The sequence below is a fragment of the Syngnathus typhle genome, linkage group LG5 (genome assembly GCF_033458585.1).
Source record: "Syngnathus typhle isolate RoL2023-S1 ecotype Sweden linkage group LG5, RoL_Styp_1.0, whole genome shotgun sequence".
In the NCBI taxonomy this organism is placed as follows: Eukaryota; Metazoa; Chordata; class Actinopteri; order Syngnathiformes; family Syngnathidae; genus Syngnathus; species Syngnathus typhle.
The window spans coordinates 3,259,842-3,278,063 of NC_083742.1; the positions used below are offsets into that span (position 1 = coordinate 3,259,842).

Below are 18,222 nucleotides of genomic sequence, written 5' to 3' on the forward strand. Positions count from 1 at the left end.
GAGGTTTAGGGCATCAAATTGTTGCACAACCATTTCCGGTGGATTAGTCATATCCGAATTTAGATCACCTAAAAGAATGAACTCAGAGGAGATATGTGGGGCCAAGAGTTCACTGAGGGTAGTTAAAGATGAGATAGGAGCAGAAGGTGGTCTGTAGCAAACAGCAACAGAGAGGGAGACGTTATTAGACAGTTTTATCTTTACCATGAATAATTTCAATTGCTTAGGGACAGACCTTGATAGGGAAACAGTACATTGCAGATGGTCTTTAATATAGACTTGATTATATAGCCCCTTTGGGGGCTCTGTCCTGACGGAAAACAATGTAACCTGGTATAGAAATTACAGAATTGACAGTACTTTTTCTAAGCCATGATTCTGAAATAGCAAGAACATCAGGAGTAACAGTATGAATCCATGATTTCAACAAATCAAATTTTCATTGTCCACACCTTGGCTGTATTTGCAATCTTGCATTTATTTAATTCATCCTTCACTGTATTTCAAAATACCATCAGCCTTAATGTCTTATTTGTAGATGTGGTAGGGAAATACGTTTTAATGACCATCTAAAATCAGAAGTAAAGCCAGACAGACTACAAATATTTTAGTTAAATGTTAAAAACACATGGTGTTGTAAAAGACAAGACCTTATCATTATTTTAGATTGATTAAAAAAAATTAACAGACTATATTAAAGAGAACACATTTGCACAAAGATTTTTACTCGACAGTGACATGCAGACTTTGTTTCTTTCATTCTCATTTTCATTAAAGAAATGTTGAAAATCTAAGTTGAAGTAAAAAACACGTCTAAACATCAAAGCAATTGTTGTATTCTGGTCCTCTCTAACTCCACCCACTGTGAGATGAGGTCTGCTTCAGCCTTCCTGGCTTCAATAACTGATGCTGGATCAGCTACATTGGACCCTCTATGATTTAAAAAAACAATGATGTTAAGATTTCAAGCGCGCAGGGGGTATGACTTTGCTAAAGAAGCAGTTTGCTATACCTTAAATCAAGATGATGGGCTCCCCCAGCAATGTTGATAGCTATCAATGATGGACTCAAAGACTTTCGCACCTTAAAGAAAATAAAGCTTTAGTTTTACATTGCACTCAAGTCTAACATATATGTTAAATCCCTTACCCCTCCATTTGCCCATGGGTCCAGGTCACCATTGGAGAAAATTATGTTGCTTGCTCTGGCAAGAGCTGAACAAAAGCAGACAAGATCACAAATACATCCATGTCTTCTATGTGTAAACTATAGTAAAATTGTAATCATCTGTCACATATATAGACACAAAGACACATTGTTTTTGTCAAGTACAAAATGACCTTGTGAATATCATGTGAAATCTAAGTAACTAGGATTTTCATTTTTAAGCATACCCTTATCTCTCGTCATATTTTGCAAGTATTATGATTTGCTGGGCTAACCTGAGAGCACAGGCATTGTATTTCATGCCATGTCATGAGGGAATGTATGTTGTATGACAAAAAACATCCGTGGGTATTTGAATTCTTTTTGGAGGAAAGGAAAATTCCTTGTATCCTTGAAAACTCAATTTTAAATATGAGTTGAAAGGAAATAGAGAACATAAATTTAGTAAAAGTAAAATTAGAATCTTAGTAGTTCTCTAAAAGTCTGGGCCATATCCATTCCAAATCCATCAAACAGTGATTCACTTGAGATTGACTCTGCCTGTCAGCCCATAGTCGTTGGTAATGCCTGGCCACGCATATGTAATCATAATTAAGCATTGTGTTTCACATAATGGTAGTAGGAGGGAACATTATTCACCAGAGTGCATTTTGAGGCTAGCATGAGCTTAGCTGTGGTGCAAGTTTTATAAAATGATTTGTGTCTAAAAAACATAAAATAAAATAAAAGGGTAAAACGCATCTTTTTACATCTTTGCATACAACAAACAACTTTTCATTTTGGACCATTAAATAATTTTGTACAGTCCTCTCCAACCAGTTGTCTGGGGGGAGTCCCTCATCCAAGCAAGTCACTTTTATTTGTTATTGAGCCAAGTCACGTTCTCAGCGCGTTGACGTCTAAAGAGATGTTGCTATCTTCAAGCTGGAAATACAGTATAATAGTAGGGTTGGTTGTACAGTACCTAGTAAACAAAGTGTTTACTACTGGAAAAAGAAAAAACAGATCAAATTCAAAGAAACATTTGGAGTGGCAACAGGTTGTGTGAAGCAGAGGTGCAACTAATGAATGAGATCCCTCAATTTCGAATTGTTGTATTGAGTCAACTTTATATTTTATTTACCGTATTTTTCGCACCAAAAGGCACACTGGATTATATGGCGCACCCTCATTTAATGTTTTATTTTAGAAATTATTTCATATATAGGGCGCACCAGATTAAAAGGCGCAAAAAATAGAAGCTATACTGCAACCAACTAAGGTTGACTGGGGTTGTGGTATGAATAGATCTTTATTGTCAAACAATGCGTAGATCGGGAGGGAACTGAGCCGCTGCAACTGCGTGCGCCGCCATCTTGGAGCCACTAGCCAATAACCAATGAGCCCTCAACAATTGCGTTTCTCAAACTACCTCCTATAAAATGATCGGAACTGACTAAAGTTCGATCTAACACATTGGTACTGCTTACTTATGTTTCGCTTCCATATCAATCTGTAAATGTACTCGATACATTAACAGAGCAGCCTATTTTGAACTGAAATAGCCTCGTGCGTATAGCAGCTATCATTATAGCATTAGCCAACCGCAAACTCCCATGAGTCTCAGCTCGCAGACTCCCATGAGCCTCAGCAAAGTGTCGTGGCAGCCCCCTGTAAACAATATACCGTTTTTTTCCCTGTATAATGCGCAAAATTTAACAAATTTATTGTCCTAAAATCTGGGGTGCGCATTATACATGGGTACAATTTTTATTTTATTTTGTTTGAAGAAAATCTTGTCACAGATGGAGTGTGGAAAGGAGCGGGGCGACCAAGTGCAGCTTGGACCAGGGTTTATTGGAGGAACTCAAAACACAGACTTGGTAAACTAATTGTGATAAATAACTGGAACATCACTCAAATATTGGCGATCCCGTTGAGAGTCTCACATATTTCTTCGCTATCGAGTTTGCTACTGCATGCACAGTGATACTTACCGGCAGAATAACTGTTAGGGTTTGCAGAATATCTTCATCGTATGATTATGTTGGAATGTAACCTGTAATAATTTAACTAGCTTGTCCTGTCTAGACAAAAGTAGTTGACCAAAGTGCTAAGATCTTTTCAACTGATTGACTAGACGCAGAGGAAGCAATCAAAGTTGCTTTGTTTACAGAAAGTCGTAAAAGGCCCCCTGCTATGCTTTGATCAGCAGGGGACCTCACCCTATCCTGTGTGTTCCCACACCCCCACTTTCAACCCTACTCTGTTTTTTCTCAATAAATAAGCACCTGACGAGGCCTGAGTCAGACTTCATTCGACCATCGCTGTAAGCACAGCGACGAGTGAACTCTCCTCCTGCAGGTGTCTAAAACGACTAACTTGTCTCACCGATGCACCGATCCGACTTTTTCAGTTTCGATACCGATACCGATGCCGTGGCTTTGCGTATCGGTCGATACCCGATACCGATCCGATATTATGGTTGACTTAACAAGTCACATACCTCTACATGTGGAACAGAAAAGACTAAACGCAATGGCATCAGGCATGACTACACAGTTCTTTCCTAAGACAAAATGTAACAAGATAAAGCAGATTAATGCAATGAACTATTTATTTGTAACAAAAATTGTGCAACAGCAGCAATAAAGTGTATAAGCATTTAAATTCAAGTAAATTAGGATACAAACTTCTTAAAAAAAATGCAAATGTTGCAGCTGAAACTGCACTGGGCAAATATAGAAAGGGTGTCATAGGTTTTGCGCTATTGCCTGGGAATTTCTCCCGTCTTTGCAGTGCATCTGCTAACGTTAACTGCTGTGTAGGTCCACCTCCGGCTCCCTTTGATCTGTTCAACTGCTGGAACTCCTGGTGCTCCGTTGCGTGGTGTTTCTCGAGATGCTTAATTAAATTGGTAGTACTATAACTGGCAGTACTACCACCACCCCTGGCAACATTAGCTTTGCAGACATTACAAACTGCCGTCGAGCTAGTTGGCGTGTTCCATTTAAAGTACCTCCACACAGCTGACTCTTTGGTTCGCTCCATGTTTACATTTGTTTGGAAAACTCTCGTGGCATGCAGCACAGGTGCTGCTGACGTATGACGTAGCCCGTGTCCCGCGGCACACGTGCTGCTGACGTATGGCGTAGCCCGCGTCCCAATAGATTAAGGAAAGGATCGGCTCACAGATCGGCTGCATTTTCCGATACCCGATCCATCAATTTTGTTGATATCGGGGCCGATATCCGATCCAGATATCGGATCGGTGCATCTCTAACTTGTCTCCAGTGTGGTTCTTGCAAAATAAGTTAGAGTGAGCACCACCCTAACAATAACATCCGGTTGTTCCCAAAGATGATCTTTTTTCTGAAATAATTTTACGTTTACGGACTTAAGTAACTCGGCCGGGTCATACCAAAGAGTATAAAAATGGGACCCATTGCCTCCCTGCTTGGCACTCAGCATTAAGGGTTGGGATTGGGGGGTTAGATCACCAAATGATTCCCGAGCGCGGCGCCGCTGCTGCTCACTGCTCCCCTCTCCCTCAGGGGATGGATCAAAATCATATGGGGATGGGTCAAATGCAGAGGACAAATTTCACCACACCCAGATGCGTGTGATGATAATTGGGACTTTAAAAAAAAAAAAAAGTCAAAATTTGGGTGCGTATTATACATGGGTACAGGCTTTTTTCCAGCATCGACATACCATTTTTAGGGTGCGTATTATACATGGGGGCGCATTATACATGGAAAAAAACTGATTTAACACATTGGTGCTGCTTATTTATGATTCCGTTGGATATTGATCCGTAAACGTACTCAAAAACATTAACGGACCAGGCTATTTTGAAATGGTACAACAGCTATTCAGTGACGCCACCTGACCACAGTTGCCGTAATGCTGGGAAGCGATGCGACCTTGTAATTTACTAGTCATACTAAAACGTACTGAAACATTTTGGCAGAACGCTGTGTACAACCAGTATGGATCAACAAATTCATCAATTGATCCATATATAAGGCGCTCTGCATTATAAGGCGCACTGTGTTTTTTTGAGTAAATTTTAAGTTTTTAAGTGCGCCTAATAGTGCGGAAAATACGGTACCGTAATTTTCGGACTATAAGTCGCGTTTTTTTTCATAGTTTGTGTGTGGGGGGGCGATTTATAATAAGGAGCGACTTATATATGTTTTTTTTCAAAAAATTCTCCCCCTCAAAAAAGTGAAACCGCGATAAACGAACCGCGATGTAGCAAGGGATTACTGTAATTTGAATTTCAAGTGATGTCAGCAGCGCGACGGGGAGTGTTTACATAAAGGACCAAGATTGATCACGGGATGACGAAGATGACGAAGGACCGCACGTACTACCGGCATCATTAGCGGCTTTGTTTCTAAGTGACGCGGAGGACGAAATGTTTGAATGATTTGAGGATTTGGAGTGACACAGAAGGTTTGAAAAACTATTACAGTTTTTTTCCGTGTATAATGCGCGAAATTTAACTACCGTTTTTTTCCGTGTATAGTGCGCCCCCATGTATAGTACGCACCCTAAAAATGGCATGCTGATGCTGGAAAAAAGCTTGTACCCATGTATAATACGCACCCAATTTTTATGATTTTTTTTAAAAAAATTTTTTTTAATTTTCTTTTTTTTTTTTTTTAAGTCCCAAAGATCGTCACACACGCAGGGAGGCAATGGGTCCCATTTTTATAGTCTTTGGTATGGTCATAACTAGGCTGGATGTCATTTTTTTTGTTGGCGTTGATTTGTCCGACTGCCCCTAAACGCACCACCGCGCTCCGTCCGCGCACGGGAAAGAGGCGGCTCTGTATGGGAGAGACGTTGAAGAGGAATAAAAACACCCTTGGAAACCAAAACTTGCCCCTCGTCGTGACTCGGAGCCGCAACAAATGTTTCGGATTTGTGTAGGGTACATTGTGACAGACAGCAAACTAGCAGGTGATCGAGCGAGCGTCTGATACAAGAGCATTGCGGTCGTATGGAGGGTGTTTGAAGTGAACAGCAGAGACGAAAGGAACAAGGCAAAGTGTTGTGAAATAAAATATTACCTGTAATACGCATTTTGTTATTTGCTGATTGAAACTGATAATTAAACTGTGAATTGAAACTAATAGGTGGAGAGTTATTTTTAAAGTCCTGATGTACTTTCTAAAATTTAAGTGGACCTCAGTGCGCACTGCGCACGGAGCTTAATTTGGTGCGGTCGCGCAACCGCAGCGCGCCGGGCGCTCACTGTCGCATTGCTTAAAGAGCGCCTTTGTGTTTTAGGATGAACAGCAGAGACCAAAGGAACAAGGCAAAGTGTTGTGAAATAAAATATTACCTGTAATACGCATTTTGTTATTTGCTGATTGAAACTGCTAATTAAACTGTGAATTGAAACTAATAGGTGGAGAACTGAACTCTCGCTCTTTATATAGCTGACGTGTCTTGCGCAACCGTTCTGCGCATCTGTAATGGCGGCCTCCGTATGACGTCCGGTCCGCGATGGAGATTAAAAAACAAACAATATTTGACAATAACACACCATCGAGGATTGCACCATTGCATCAAACGATGTGTCGTCAATTATGAATTTTACTAAGTGTGTTGGGCAGGATGGCTGAATGCGATGCGCGATTGACAACAAACAAGAAGAAAGGTGAGTTTTATTTCGGGGGAGATTTGTCATGTCTCGTCCCCAGTTTTGCTATGTGTCTAGGTTGCCATAGTTTCTGTTCGCGTCGCCCCTCTCTTCCTGTGTCACCTCAATCGATGTAACGTGTTTTGTATTTAAGTCCTGTCTGCCCCTCGCTCACCGTTGGATCATTGCATGTGTTACTGTCATTCTGTTCCTGTCTTTGGTAATGTCACCCTGTCTTTTTGTTCCACGACTTTGTCGGTCAGTCCTGTTGTTGGTTTTGTTGTACCATGACTTTCTTTAAAAAAAAAAAAAAAAATTTAAAAAAAAAAATTTAAAATTTTTTTTGTACCCATGTATAATACGCACCCCAGATTTTAGGACAATAAATTAGTTAAATATTGCGCACTATACACGGAAAAAAACGGTAATTTATTGTCCTAAAATCTGGGGTGCGCATTATACATGGGTACAATTTTTTAATTTTTTTAAAAAATTTTTTCTTTTTTTTTATTAAGAAAATCATGGTACAACAAAACAAACAACAGGACTGACCGACAAAGACGTGGAACAAAAAGACAGGGTGACATTACCAAAGACAGGAACAGAAACCTGTGTTATTGTCAACTATTGTTTGTTTTTTAATCTCCATCGCGGACTGGACGTCATACGGACTGCATGCGCACTATAGATCCGATGCGAATAGTCCTCTTCTCTTCTTGACTGACAATGAATGTGATAGTTTAATACAATCAGCAAATAACAAAATGCGTATTACAGGTAATATTTTATTTCACAACACTTTGCCTTGTTCCTTTCGTCTCTGCTGTTCACTTCAAACACGCTCCATACGACCGCAATGCTCTCGTATCAGACGCTTGCTCGATCACCTGCTCGTTTGCTGTCACAATGTACCCTACACAAATCCGAAACATTTGTTGCGGCTCAGAGTCACGACGAGGGCCAAGTTTTGGTTTCCAAGGGTGTTTTTATTCCTCTTCAACGTCTCTCCCATACAAAGCCGCCTTTTTCACGTCCGCACGCCTTTTTCACATGTCCGGATTGATCGCGGTGGTGCCTTTACGGGCAGTCGGAGAAATCAACGCCAACAAAAAAAATTACATCCAGCTTAGTTAAGAACATACCAAAGACTATAAAAATGGGACCCATTGCCTCCCTGCGTGTGTGACGATCATTGGGACTTAAAAAAAATAAATGAAAAAAAATAATAAAAAAAGAATATATATATATACATTTGAGTGCGTATTATACATGGGTACAGGCTTTTTTCCAGCATCAACATGCTATTTTTAGGGTGCGTATTATACATGGGGGCGCAATATACACGAAAAAAAAAACGGTATGGCTTTTACACACGCCCGGTCCTACTCTAAGGAGCTCTCTTTCACCTCCGTGGGTTGAAGTCGGGGGCCGGCGCTTGGCCGGGTGGCTGTCCAGGGACGGTGGATGGGGCTCGGACATTGCTCTTACGCACGCCCGGTCCGACTCTACGAAGCTCTCTTTCACCTCCGTGGATGGAAGTCGAGGGCCCGCGCTCGGCCGGGTGGCTGTCCGGCGACGGTAGATGGGGCTCGGTCATGGCTTTTATGCACACCCGGTCCTATTCTATGGAGTTCCGTGCCTGGAAGTTTGTCTAGTTAAATAAAGAGCCGTTTACCAAACCTACGTCTTTCCTTGTACTTTGTTAAGGCTACAATATAGTTATATACGAGATCTGTGGAATAACGACGAAGCTGACGTCAGGGCTCACGCGCGGCGTTGTTGACAAAGGACAAAGAATTTGATCGATGGATTTAATGATTTAGAGTGCACAGATGGTTTAATAATACTATTGCTTATATAATAGTTACTTGATATCTAATTTATATATCGTTATACGGGCCTGTGGAATATTTTGAAGTGCAAGTGCCGTCAGCTGCGCGCACCCATTGTTGACAAAGGACGATCGGTGGATTTAATGATTTGGAGTGACACAGATGGTTTGATAACATTATTGCTTATATAATAGTTATTTGATATATAGTTCATAGTGGTGTAAATCGCGGGTTTTGCCACGATACGATATCATATCGATACAAAGAAACACGATACGATATTTGCCGATATCTTAAAGCCTGCTGCGATTCATTCACGATACATCACGCTCTACGATCGATATAGAACAATATCCTGATTTATAACAATTCATACGCAAAATCAACAAGGTACTGCAAACTCTTTATTTAGGGAATTACAAAGTGCTTCCAAACGAATGACTTGAAGCCCAAATGGGAGCGAATTTTCTCGTCTTCCTGGACACTAGCCATAGCACCAGCCCAGGATCCGTGTAGTTGTCGGCTCCCCTTTCACGTGCCTGCTCTGCTCACAACACAACACGCCGCGCACTGCTCCCGGAAAGAGGAACCAGGCAACAATGAACTGGATTTCAAAATAAAGTCGCGTCTAATGTCCGAGGTCAAAAACGGGCGATATAGATCAATGTTTACGTTTAGCATTGATGCCAACAAATCGTAGAGCATTATATCGATTAATCGATGTGTATCGATGAATCGTTACACCCCTAATAATTTATTTATCGTTATATGGGCCTGTGGAATATTTTGAAGCGCAAGCGCCGTCAGCGTCGCGCACGCATTGTTGACAAAGGACGATCGATGGATTTAATGAATTGGAGTGACACAGATGGTTTTATTAACGTGTTATTTATGTAATAGTTTTTTGAATAACTCTGAATGTTACGTCAGGGCCGTTCTCAGCTCTTCGTTTGTGTTTATGTCACGTTAGCATACCTATCGTTTAGCCTGTTGTTGCTCGTTCATGACTGTTCTTGGTGTTGGATTTTGTAGAATAAATTGCCCCCCAAAATGAGACTTGTACTCCGGAGCGACTTATATATGGGGTTTTTTTTCAGTTTTTTGGGTATTTTATGGCTGATGCGACTTGTACTCCGGAGCGACCAGGGCTGTGGGCTCGGACTCTGGGACCCGGACTCGTCGGACTTGGTCATTTTTGCCGGACTCCGACTCGTGCTGAATTTGACCGAGTCCGCCGAGTCCGACAATAAAAAAAATACGTTCAATTTTATTTTCATCATGCTGCTGAGAATGCGCGTAGGAATACTGTCCACAGCCCTGCTTGCTTGTTATGAAGACAAATTTAGTTGCCTGCGTGCGTGCACGTACAAGACCCACAATGCCCCGCGCGCAGCCAAGATGGAAGAACCCGGGAGCAGCAAGAGAACAATGTTTTGCCTCTAGATTTGGGGGGTAAACGGAGCGTAACGATCAATGCGGCCACCTTGAGTTGCACTTAGGCTAATGTTTACATTGTCTGTCACCCAGTTTATATCATTGATGTGTTTCGATAGTTGTGGGGTCGTCACTAATTATTTGTGTTTAGATAAATGTCTGAGCTATAATGGTGTAATTAATGATTAAAACTTGAAAGTATCTGTTTATTGTATTTGTTTATATATTTAATAAAGACAAAGCCATCACAAAACTGTTGTAATTATTTAGATTTTGATCTAAATTAGCCTCGAATAAAGACTAAGCAGTCACATGAATTAACAGGGAAAATGGACAGCCGGACTCGGACTCGTGGTCAAGAGGCCGGATTCGGTGCAAAAATCCGACCGAGTCCACAGCCCTGAAAATAATCTTTTGGCATCACTGTTTTTTTCTTCATTGCATTTTTTTGCCACATTTAAGGTAGTGATATGCAGTCCAGTTCTTTTAGGTGAACTGAATCTTTAGAATCAGTTCACTCAAAAGATTCGTTCAAACGAATCGTTCAATGAATACCCCCCCCCCCCCCCCCACACACACACACACAGATACGTTTTTTTTGTTTTTGTTTTACATCCAGTGGAAACAGCCCGTACACATCAAACAATACAACTAGCCCCCCCCCCCCTAAATTATTATATATAATAATAATTGGCTCGGGTAATTAACACATTTCTAACACTTACACCGTTGGCAACAGTCTCTCACCCGGTCGTGAACGGGAAATTGCGTCGCTGACTCGTTCATGAACGGGAAATTACGTCACTGACTCGGCAAGTCCCTCCTACATCTATCGCTCGCTGGCGCTGCTGATTGGTCGTTCGCGAAGATTCACGAGTGAGTGACAGACAGCGTTGCCGCTATGCCATTGCCAGCCGACACACTTAATGCCGACATTGATGTTTTAATTTTGTTTTTGTTGGCTTGTAGTTGGTGTTATTATACGTATATCGAATGTGTTTGTGTTTGAATAAAAGGTTAAAAAAAAAAAAACGTTATGCCGACATTTGTTCATTTTGGGGACACCAACTCATATAACAACGTAAAACACATATACATATTGTCATATAAAGCAGTTAACCAAATGTCTGATTTCTATGTTTTGATTGGCGAATATAAAAACAAGGAATAAAACACCAGACAGTTTATAACTTAAATGTTTATTATAATAATAATAATAAAGTACATCTCAAACCAGCAATCTAATGTGAAACTGCAGTCGATATATTGGATAACAATATTTAGGCATACGTATATATGCATACCGTTTTTTTCCATGTATAATGCGCAAAATTTAACAAATTTATTGTCCTAAAATTTGGGGTGCGCATTATACATGGGTACAAAAAAATTTTTTTTTTTTTTTTTTTTTAAATCCGGATATAATACGGAGGCCGCCATTACAGATGCGCTTTCTTCTCTGCTGTTCACTTCAAACACGCTCCATAAGAACACAATGCTCTCGTATCAGACGCTTGCTAGATCACCTGCTCGTTTGCAGTCACAATGTACCCTACACAAATCCGAAACATTTCTTCGCTATTGAGTATGCTAGCGCATGCGCAGTGATACTGACCGTCAGAATAACATCTGGTTGTTCCCAAAGATGATCTTTTTTCTGAAATAATTTTACGTCCACGGACTTAAGTAGGAGTCACAATTTGGGTGCGTATTATACATGGGTACAGGCTTTTTTCCAGCATCAACATGCCATTTTTAGGGTGCGTATTATACATGGGGGCGCATTATACATGGGAAAAAACGGTACATGTTATTTAAAACCTACTATAAGTAAATCTACATTCTGGTTTACATAGTTCACGCCAGGAGACGCAACACGTCCACTTACTGATCCGTTGATGCACAGGAAGGCAGTTCACTCATTGACTCGTTAGCGAATGGGAAAGCCAGGATTCGTTCCCTCACTGATCCGTTCTCACGATGAACTGGAAATGCGAATCACTCACTCACCGATTCGTTCACTCATAGATTCGTTCGTTGGTGAACGGGAAATGCAATTCAAGATTCAAGAGATTCAAGAGTTTTTTATTCGCCATGTTTGAGCGTGCCAAACAAGGAATTTGACTTCGGTAAAAACACACCCTCTGTTCAACATTTAGGTGACTAACAACATTCAGGACATGTGAATAATGGCAAAAACAGTGTAGACAAATTCAAAAAGGTGTGAAGAGCAGGATGTTATTGCAAAGTAATGTCCCTGAGACTCTATGAGTGGTGTGAGTTCATCAGAGCAACAGCCTGGGGGAAGAAGCTGTCTCTGTGTCTGCTGGTTTTGGCGTACCGAGCTCTATAACGCCGTCCGTAGGGGAGTAGTTCAAACAGACTGCAACCTTTGGAGCAGGCAAACTACAGTACTGTCTCAGAAAATTTGAATATTGTGATAAAGTTCTTTATTTTCTGTAATGCAATTAAAAAAACAAAAATTGTCATACATTCTGGATTCATTACAAATCAACTGAAATATTGCAAGCCTTTTATTTTTTAATATTGCTGAGTATGGCTTACAGTTTAAGAAAACTCAAAAATCCTAGAAGCCCCGTGATGCTCTGCAGGCCTTTCCACACTGTTGAGGGATCAGGATTGGCAGCGAGGTGTGTTATATATATATATATATTCCTTCCATTGCTCCCACATTCTCTTCATGTACCCCCTCTGACTTGGTTTACTGGAGTAGTAGCACTCCAACAGTGTTAGGTTCTCACATCTCGCCCATTTCCGCCTTGTTCCAGTAGCCCACTTCTCATCTAGGCGTTCTGGTTCCCCAACGCCTGACGCAGACCTTGTTTGACCGGGCGACGTCTGAGCCGGCATCTCATTTGAGGGCAGTGACCCCCAAACTGGAGGAGTGGCTACAGCAGATTCCAGGAACAACATCAGACATCTCAGTCCAGAAGAGTGCAGTGCTAGGAACAGCCAAAATACTGCGCAGAACCCTCAAGCTCCCAGGCCTCTGGTAGAGGACCCGAGCTTGGAGTGGGAGACCACCCGCGGAGGGTGAGAGGGGAATTTTTTATATATATATATTAATACAATGGCGGCTCGGTGGCGCACTGATTGGCACGTCCGCCGCACAGTTAGGAGGGTGCAGGTTCAATTCCACCGCCGACCTGCCCTGTGTGGAGTTTGCATGTTCTCCCCGAGCCCGCGTGGGTTTTCTCCGGGCACTCTAGTTCCCTCCACATCCCCAAAACATGCTTGATAGGCCGATTGAGCATTCTAAATTGCCCAAGGTATGAGCGCGGATGGGTCTGTGTGCCCTGCGATTGGCTGGCAACCGGTTCAGCGTGCCCCCCTGCCTACTGCCCGATGACAGCAGGAATAGGCTCTTGTGTGCCCATGATTAGTGTAATCATTCTCACATGCCTCTTGTTACCAGTCTTGTATTTAAGTCTTGTCTGTGGTAATGTCACCCTTATTGTACCTTTTTAAACACTTTTTAAATAGCTTTAAAAACTTTCTATGCCCTTCTGCTTTGATTGACCAGCTCGTCAGCTTGCCTCGTCGTCCTTCTCTGCAGTCATTCCAGCTCTCCTTGTTGCCGTGAAACTTGGTGTGAGCCCGTGTTGCAGTGAGAAGCCTGTCGGGAGGCAATCACTGTGAATCGCATCCCCTCACCGCAGCAAGTTTGGCTGCGCATACACAAGCTTGGCACCAAAGCTAATCAACGGATTACTCATCAACGCATGCACTCGCTTTTTTCTTTTAAACTAAAGACAGTTTATGACCATCAAAAATGTGTGGGGTTGCTGGACCAAATAAGCAGCCAAACCGTATCACTTTGATACAGAATGAGAGTTGGACTTTTTTTACCTCATTGACTGGGTTGACATTCCCTTTAGCACAGCTCCATTGAGTGGATGCAGAACGCAACCCTAGTCAATCCCAGTTTTATGCAGTAGCTTCTATTCAATCTACCTTTTAATCTGGTGCACCCTATATATGAAATAATTTCTCAAATAAAAAACTCAATGAAGGTGCGCTTTATAATAAAGTGCGCCTAATAGTGCAGAAAATACTGTACCATGGATAATAGCTCAAAGTGTCATTTGGGTCAGATTTCAAAAATTAAAACATTAAAGTCAAAATGAAAAATTATGTAGATGTATGTTTTTCATACATGGTTGTCAACAAATATTTCAATCAATCAAGGAGTAAAAATGGCTAAACATGCAGCTAAACATTTCATCAGTATTGTTTCTACTCGATCTTAGTGCTGCCTTCGACACTGTAGACTTGTTGTGTTGGTATTTCAGGGTCAGCTCTAGGCTGGTTCTATTCCCATGTATCAGACAGGACTCACCGAGTGGTCCATGGCAATACGTCCTCTGAGCTCTATAATGTTAAGTGTGGTGTCCCATAGGGATAGATACTCGGACCGAATCCATTTCATATTTATATGATTCCACTTGGGGACATAATACGTAAATATAATAAAGTGGAGCCTCGGTTTTCGAACGTCCCGGTTCTTGAACAAATCGGTACTCAAACAAAAAATTCGAGATTTTTTTGCTTCGGATGTCGGACGAAATTCGGTTGTCGAACTTCGCGAGATGAGCCGAGAGGACCCGCATACCAACTAACTCCGTTCGTTATTACATTCTTGTTACTCTGAGGATTGCATCAACTCTAATCATGCCTCCAAAGGAAGCAAGTGGGAGCAGAAAAGCCACCCTAAAACACAAAGACGCTCCTAAATCAATGCGACAGTGAGCGCCCGGCGTGCTGCGGTCTACTTACATTTTGGAACGTCCATTAGGACTTTAAAAATATTTTCTAAATTTTAGCGACGGCTGTGTCACAATAATGCAACCAGTGCGGTACAGTTGCACGGTCGGCGACGCCCTACGGTTGCGCGTTTAGCGGTGCGCTGCTGTTGCGGTATCGGACAAAAATGCGCAAATGAAAAAATGCTTTAAAAAGGGGTTGTTTTTTTTTTGCTTGGAACAGATTACATTTTTTTCCATTATTTGTAATTGGAAAACATGATTCGGAATTCGAATGATTCACTTCTCGAACAGCCTTCTGGAACGGATTGTGGTCGAAAACCGAGGCTCCACTGTATTAGTTTTCAATGTTACGCGGATGACACCCAATTTTATATGCCATTATCAATCACAGATCCGCGGGACTGTTGTAATCTTGAGGCGTGCCTTACGGAGATCAAGCAATGGACGTTTCTCAACGTCCTTCATCTTAACCCAGATAAGACTGAGATGTTAATAACTGTTCCAGCTCGTTATCAACACTTATTTAAGCAAACCACTATAACTACAGATAACAGTACTATCACTCAGAGCAATACTGTAACTCATATGATGGCGCCGCGCATGGCAGCCACAGTGAGTCGCTCTGTTTCTTTGTCTTATTTTGCGTGTTTTCTGTGTCCTCTGCTGTCCATCCCGGATCACTTTTACCAGAGAAGCGCTATTAAACATCGTACAGTCTTCTTATGGTATTTTCTCTCCTGTTCTCTCTGATTCAGACGGTTTGTCGGAGATTCTAGCCAGAGCAGCGGTGCTATACAAGCTAGCGCGACAGCGGCGGCGCGGAAAACGAGCCGGAGCCCTCGTAAAGCTGAGGCAGAGAGGGTTCCGTTCTGCCCTACCGTCAATTCATCTGGCGAATGTCCGCTCCCTGGCGAACAAGATGGATGAACTGCTGCTCCTCACTTCAAGGAACACGGACTTCAGCAGATCCGCCGCGCTGTGCTTTGTTGAAATGTGGCTCAGCGAACGAACCCCCCACCACGCCGTGGAGTTAGCGGGGTTTCGGCTAACGCGCGCAGATCGCAGAGCGGAGCTCTCCGGAAAATCAAAGGGAGGCGGTCTCTGTTTCTACTAGAGATGCACCGATCCGATATCTGGATCGGATATCGGTCCCGATATCAACAAAATAGATGGATCGGGTATCGGGAAATACAGCCGATCTGTGAGCCGATACTTTCCTTAATCTATTGGGACGCGGGCTACGTCATACGCCAGCAGCACGTGTGCCGCACGCCACGAGAGTTTTCTAAACAAATGCAAACATGGAGCGAACGTTCGCTTCTCTTCCCCGGGTTGCTAAGCGGACGTCAAACCATGCGCGTTCGCTTCTCTTCGGGTTGCTAATGGGACGTCAAAGGCTGCGCGTTCGCTTCTCTCCCGAATGGGGGGGGGCTAATCGGATGTGAAACGCTGCGTGTTCGCTTCTCTTCCGGGGGGGGTGTTAATGGGACCTCAAAAGCTTTGTGTGGCGGGCTCCATCTAGTGTGGAAACTGAGAAGCTGAGCTCAAGCTTCTTGTGCGGGCCATATTCAATTATGTTTTCAGAATTTGCTGCGGGCCAATAAAAACTGGACCGTTAGTTTGGACACCCCTAATTTAGAGCAAAGAACTGTGTAGTCTGCCTGATGCCATTGCCTTTGGTCTTTTCTGTTCCACATGTAGAGTTATGTAGCTTGTTAAGTTTGAACTGGACTGCCCCTACACCTGTCTATGGACCCCGTGGAGGCTATTTTGTGTGTTTTGGGGTGTTCTCTTGTATTGAGGGGTGCTGGTTGGCCGCTGTTACTTTTTTTCCTTTGTCTTTTAGCTTTGTTTTGCTTTGATGGCTTTTATCTTGAGCACTTTCTGCCTTTCTTTGTGGCGCCGTTGTGTGGCAGCCTTATGAGAGCCTATTGAGTTGCGCTCATGCCATCTGTGTGTCTTTTGTATACCCACTTTGTGGTATGAATACGGCTGGGGCCTGAATTTCCCAACCCCTGGGGATCAATAAATATACAATCAATCAATCAATCAAGTCAACCATAATATCGGATCGGTATCGGGTATCGACCGATACGCAAAGCCACGGCATCGGTATCGGAACTGAAAAAGTCGGATCGGTGCATCTCTAGTTTCTACATTAATGAACGTTGGTGTACTGATGTCACGGTGTTGAAAGAGTTTTGCAGCCCTCTCCTAGAAACACTTTTCATAAACTGCCGGCCGTTCTACTCACCACGGGAGTTCTCCTCGATCGTCATGGCGGCTGTTTACATTCCACCACACGCACATGCGAGTGGAGCCACGCAGATGCTGGCTGACCAGGTAACAGACATGGAGAAACTTCTACCAAACTCACTAATCATTGTTCTGGGTGATCTTAACAGGGCGAACCTTGCACATGAACTCCCCAGATACAGACACCACGTAACGTGTCCCACCAGAGGGGCACAGACTCTGGACCACTGCTACACCGTGAGTAAGGATGCATACCACTCTGTGGCTCATGCAGCTTTAGGACTCTCGGACCACTGTCTAGTTCATCTGATCCCGGCCTTCATGCAGGAACTAAAAACTTCTAAGCCTGTGGTGAGGACTGTGAGGAAGTGCAGTGGAGTCAAGGCAGGACCTCCAAGCCTGCTTTGACTGCATCGATTGGGGAGTTTTCGAAGCTGCAACTTCAGACCTGCATGAAATCACTGACACTGTCACATCATACATCAGCTTTTGTGAGGATCTGTGTGTGCAGACTGAGACCTTCTGCACGTACAACAACGACAAACCTTGGTTTACATTGAACCTCAGGAGGCTGTGCAAAGTCAAGGAGGAGGCCTACAGGAGCGGCGACCGCGACCTGTTCAAGCAGACCAGAAACACACTGAACCGAGAGGTCAGGAAAGCCAGGACGTGTTACGGGGAGAACCTGAAGAGACACCTCTCTGTCAATCCTGATCCCTCAACAGTGTGGAAAGGTCTGCAGAGCATCACGGGCTTCAAGAAACGAACTGTGGAGAGCCCAAGGCTTGCTAACCAGCTAAACAGGTTCTACTGCAGGTTTGATTGGTCCTCCCACACAACGGGACTTCCTACAGCACAATCTACATACTCACCTCTCCCCACAACTGCTCTGTCCACACCTCTATCAACGTTGTCACCCACTCTCTCTCTTGCAGAGGCCCCGCCCGCACTCCAGATCTGCGAGGAGGAAGTGCGCCAGATGTTCCGGAGACAAAAGACCAGGAAGGCACCGGGCCCAGACGGCGTGTCACCTTCCTGCTTGAAAGTCTGCGCTGAGCAGCTGGCGCCCACCTTTGCACGGATCGTCAACCGTTCTCTGGAGCTGTGTGAG

At 43.1% G+C, this 18,222-nt stretch overlaps 1 protein-coding gene across 3 annotated transcripts in view; it reads right to left on the reverse strand.

The window, feature by feature from the left end:
* Positions 1-458: 458 nt before the first annotated feature.
* dpp7 (dipeptidyl-peptidase 7) overlaps positions 459-18,222 on the reverse strand; it is a 97,904-nt gene continuing 80,140 nt past the window's right edge. For all 3 annotated transcript variants that reach the window (XM_061277696.1, XM_061277694.1, XM_061277692.1), the window contains 3 exons: positions 1,150-1,214; positions 1,013-1,083; positions 459-932 (listed from right to left, as the gene is read on the reverse strand). In XM_061277696.1, coding sequence (XP_061133680.1) covers positions 821-932; positions 1,013-1,083; positions 1,150-1,214 — 248 coding nt within the window. In that variant the 3' untranslated portion in view covers positions 459-820. The remainder of the gene's footprint in view (positions 933-1,012; positions 1,084-1,149; positions 1,215-18,222) is intronic.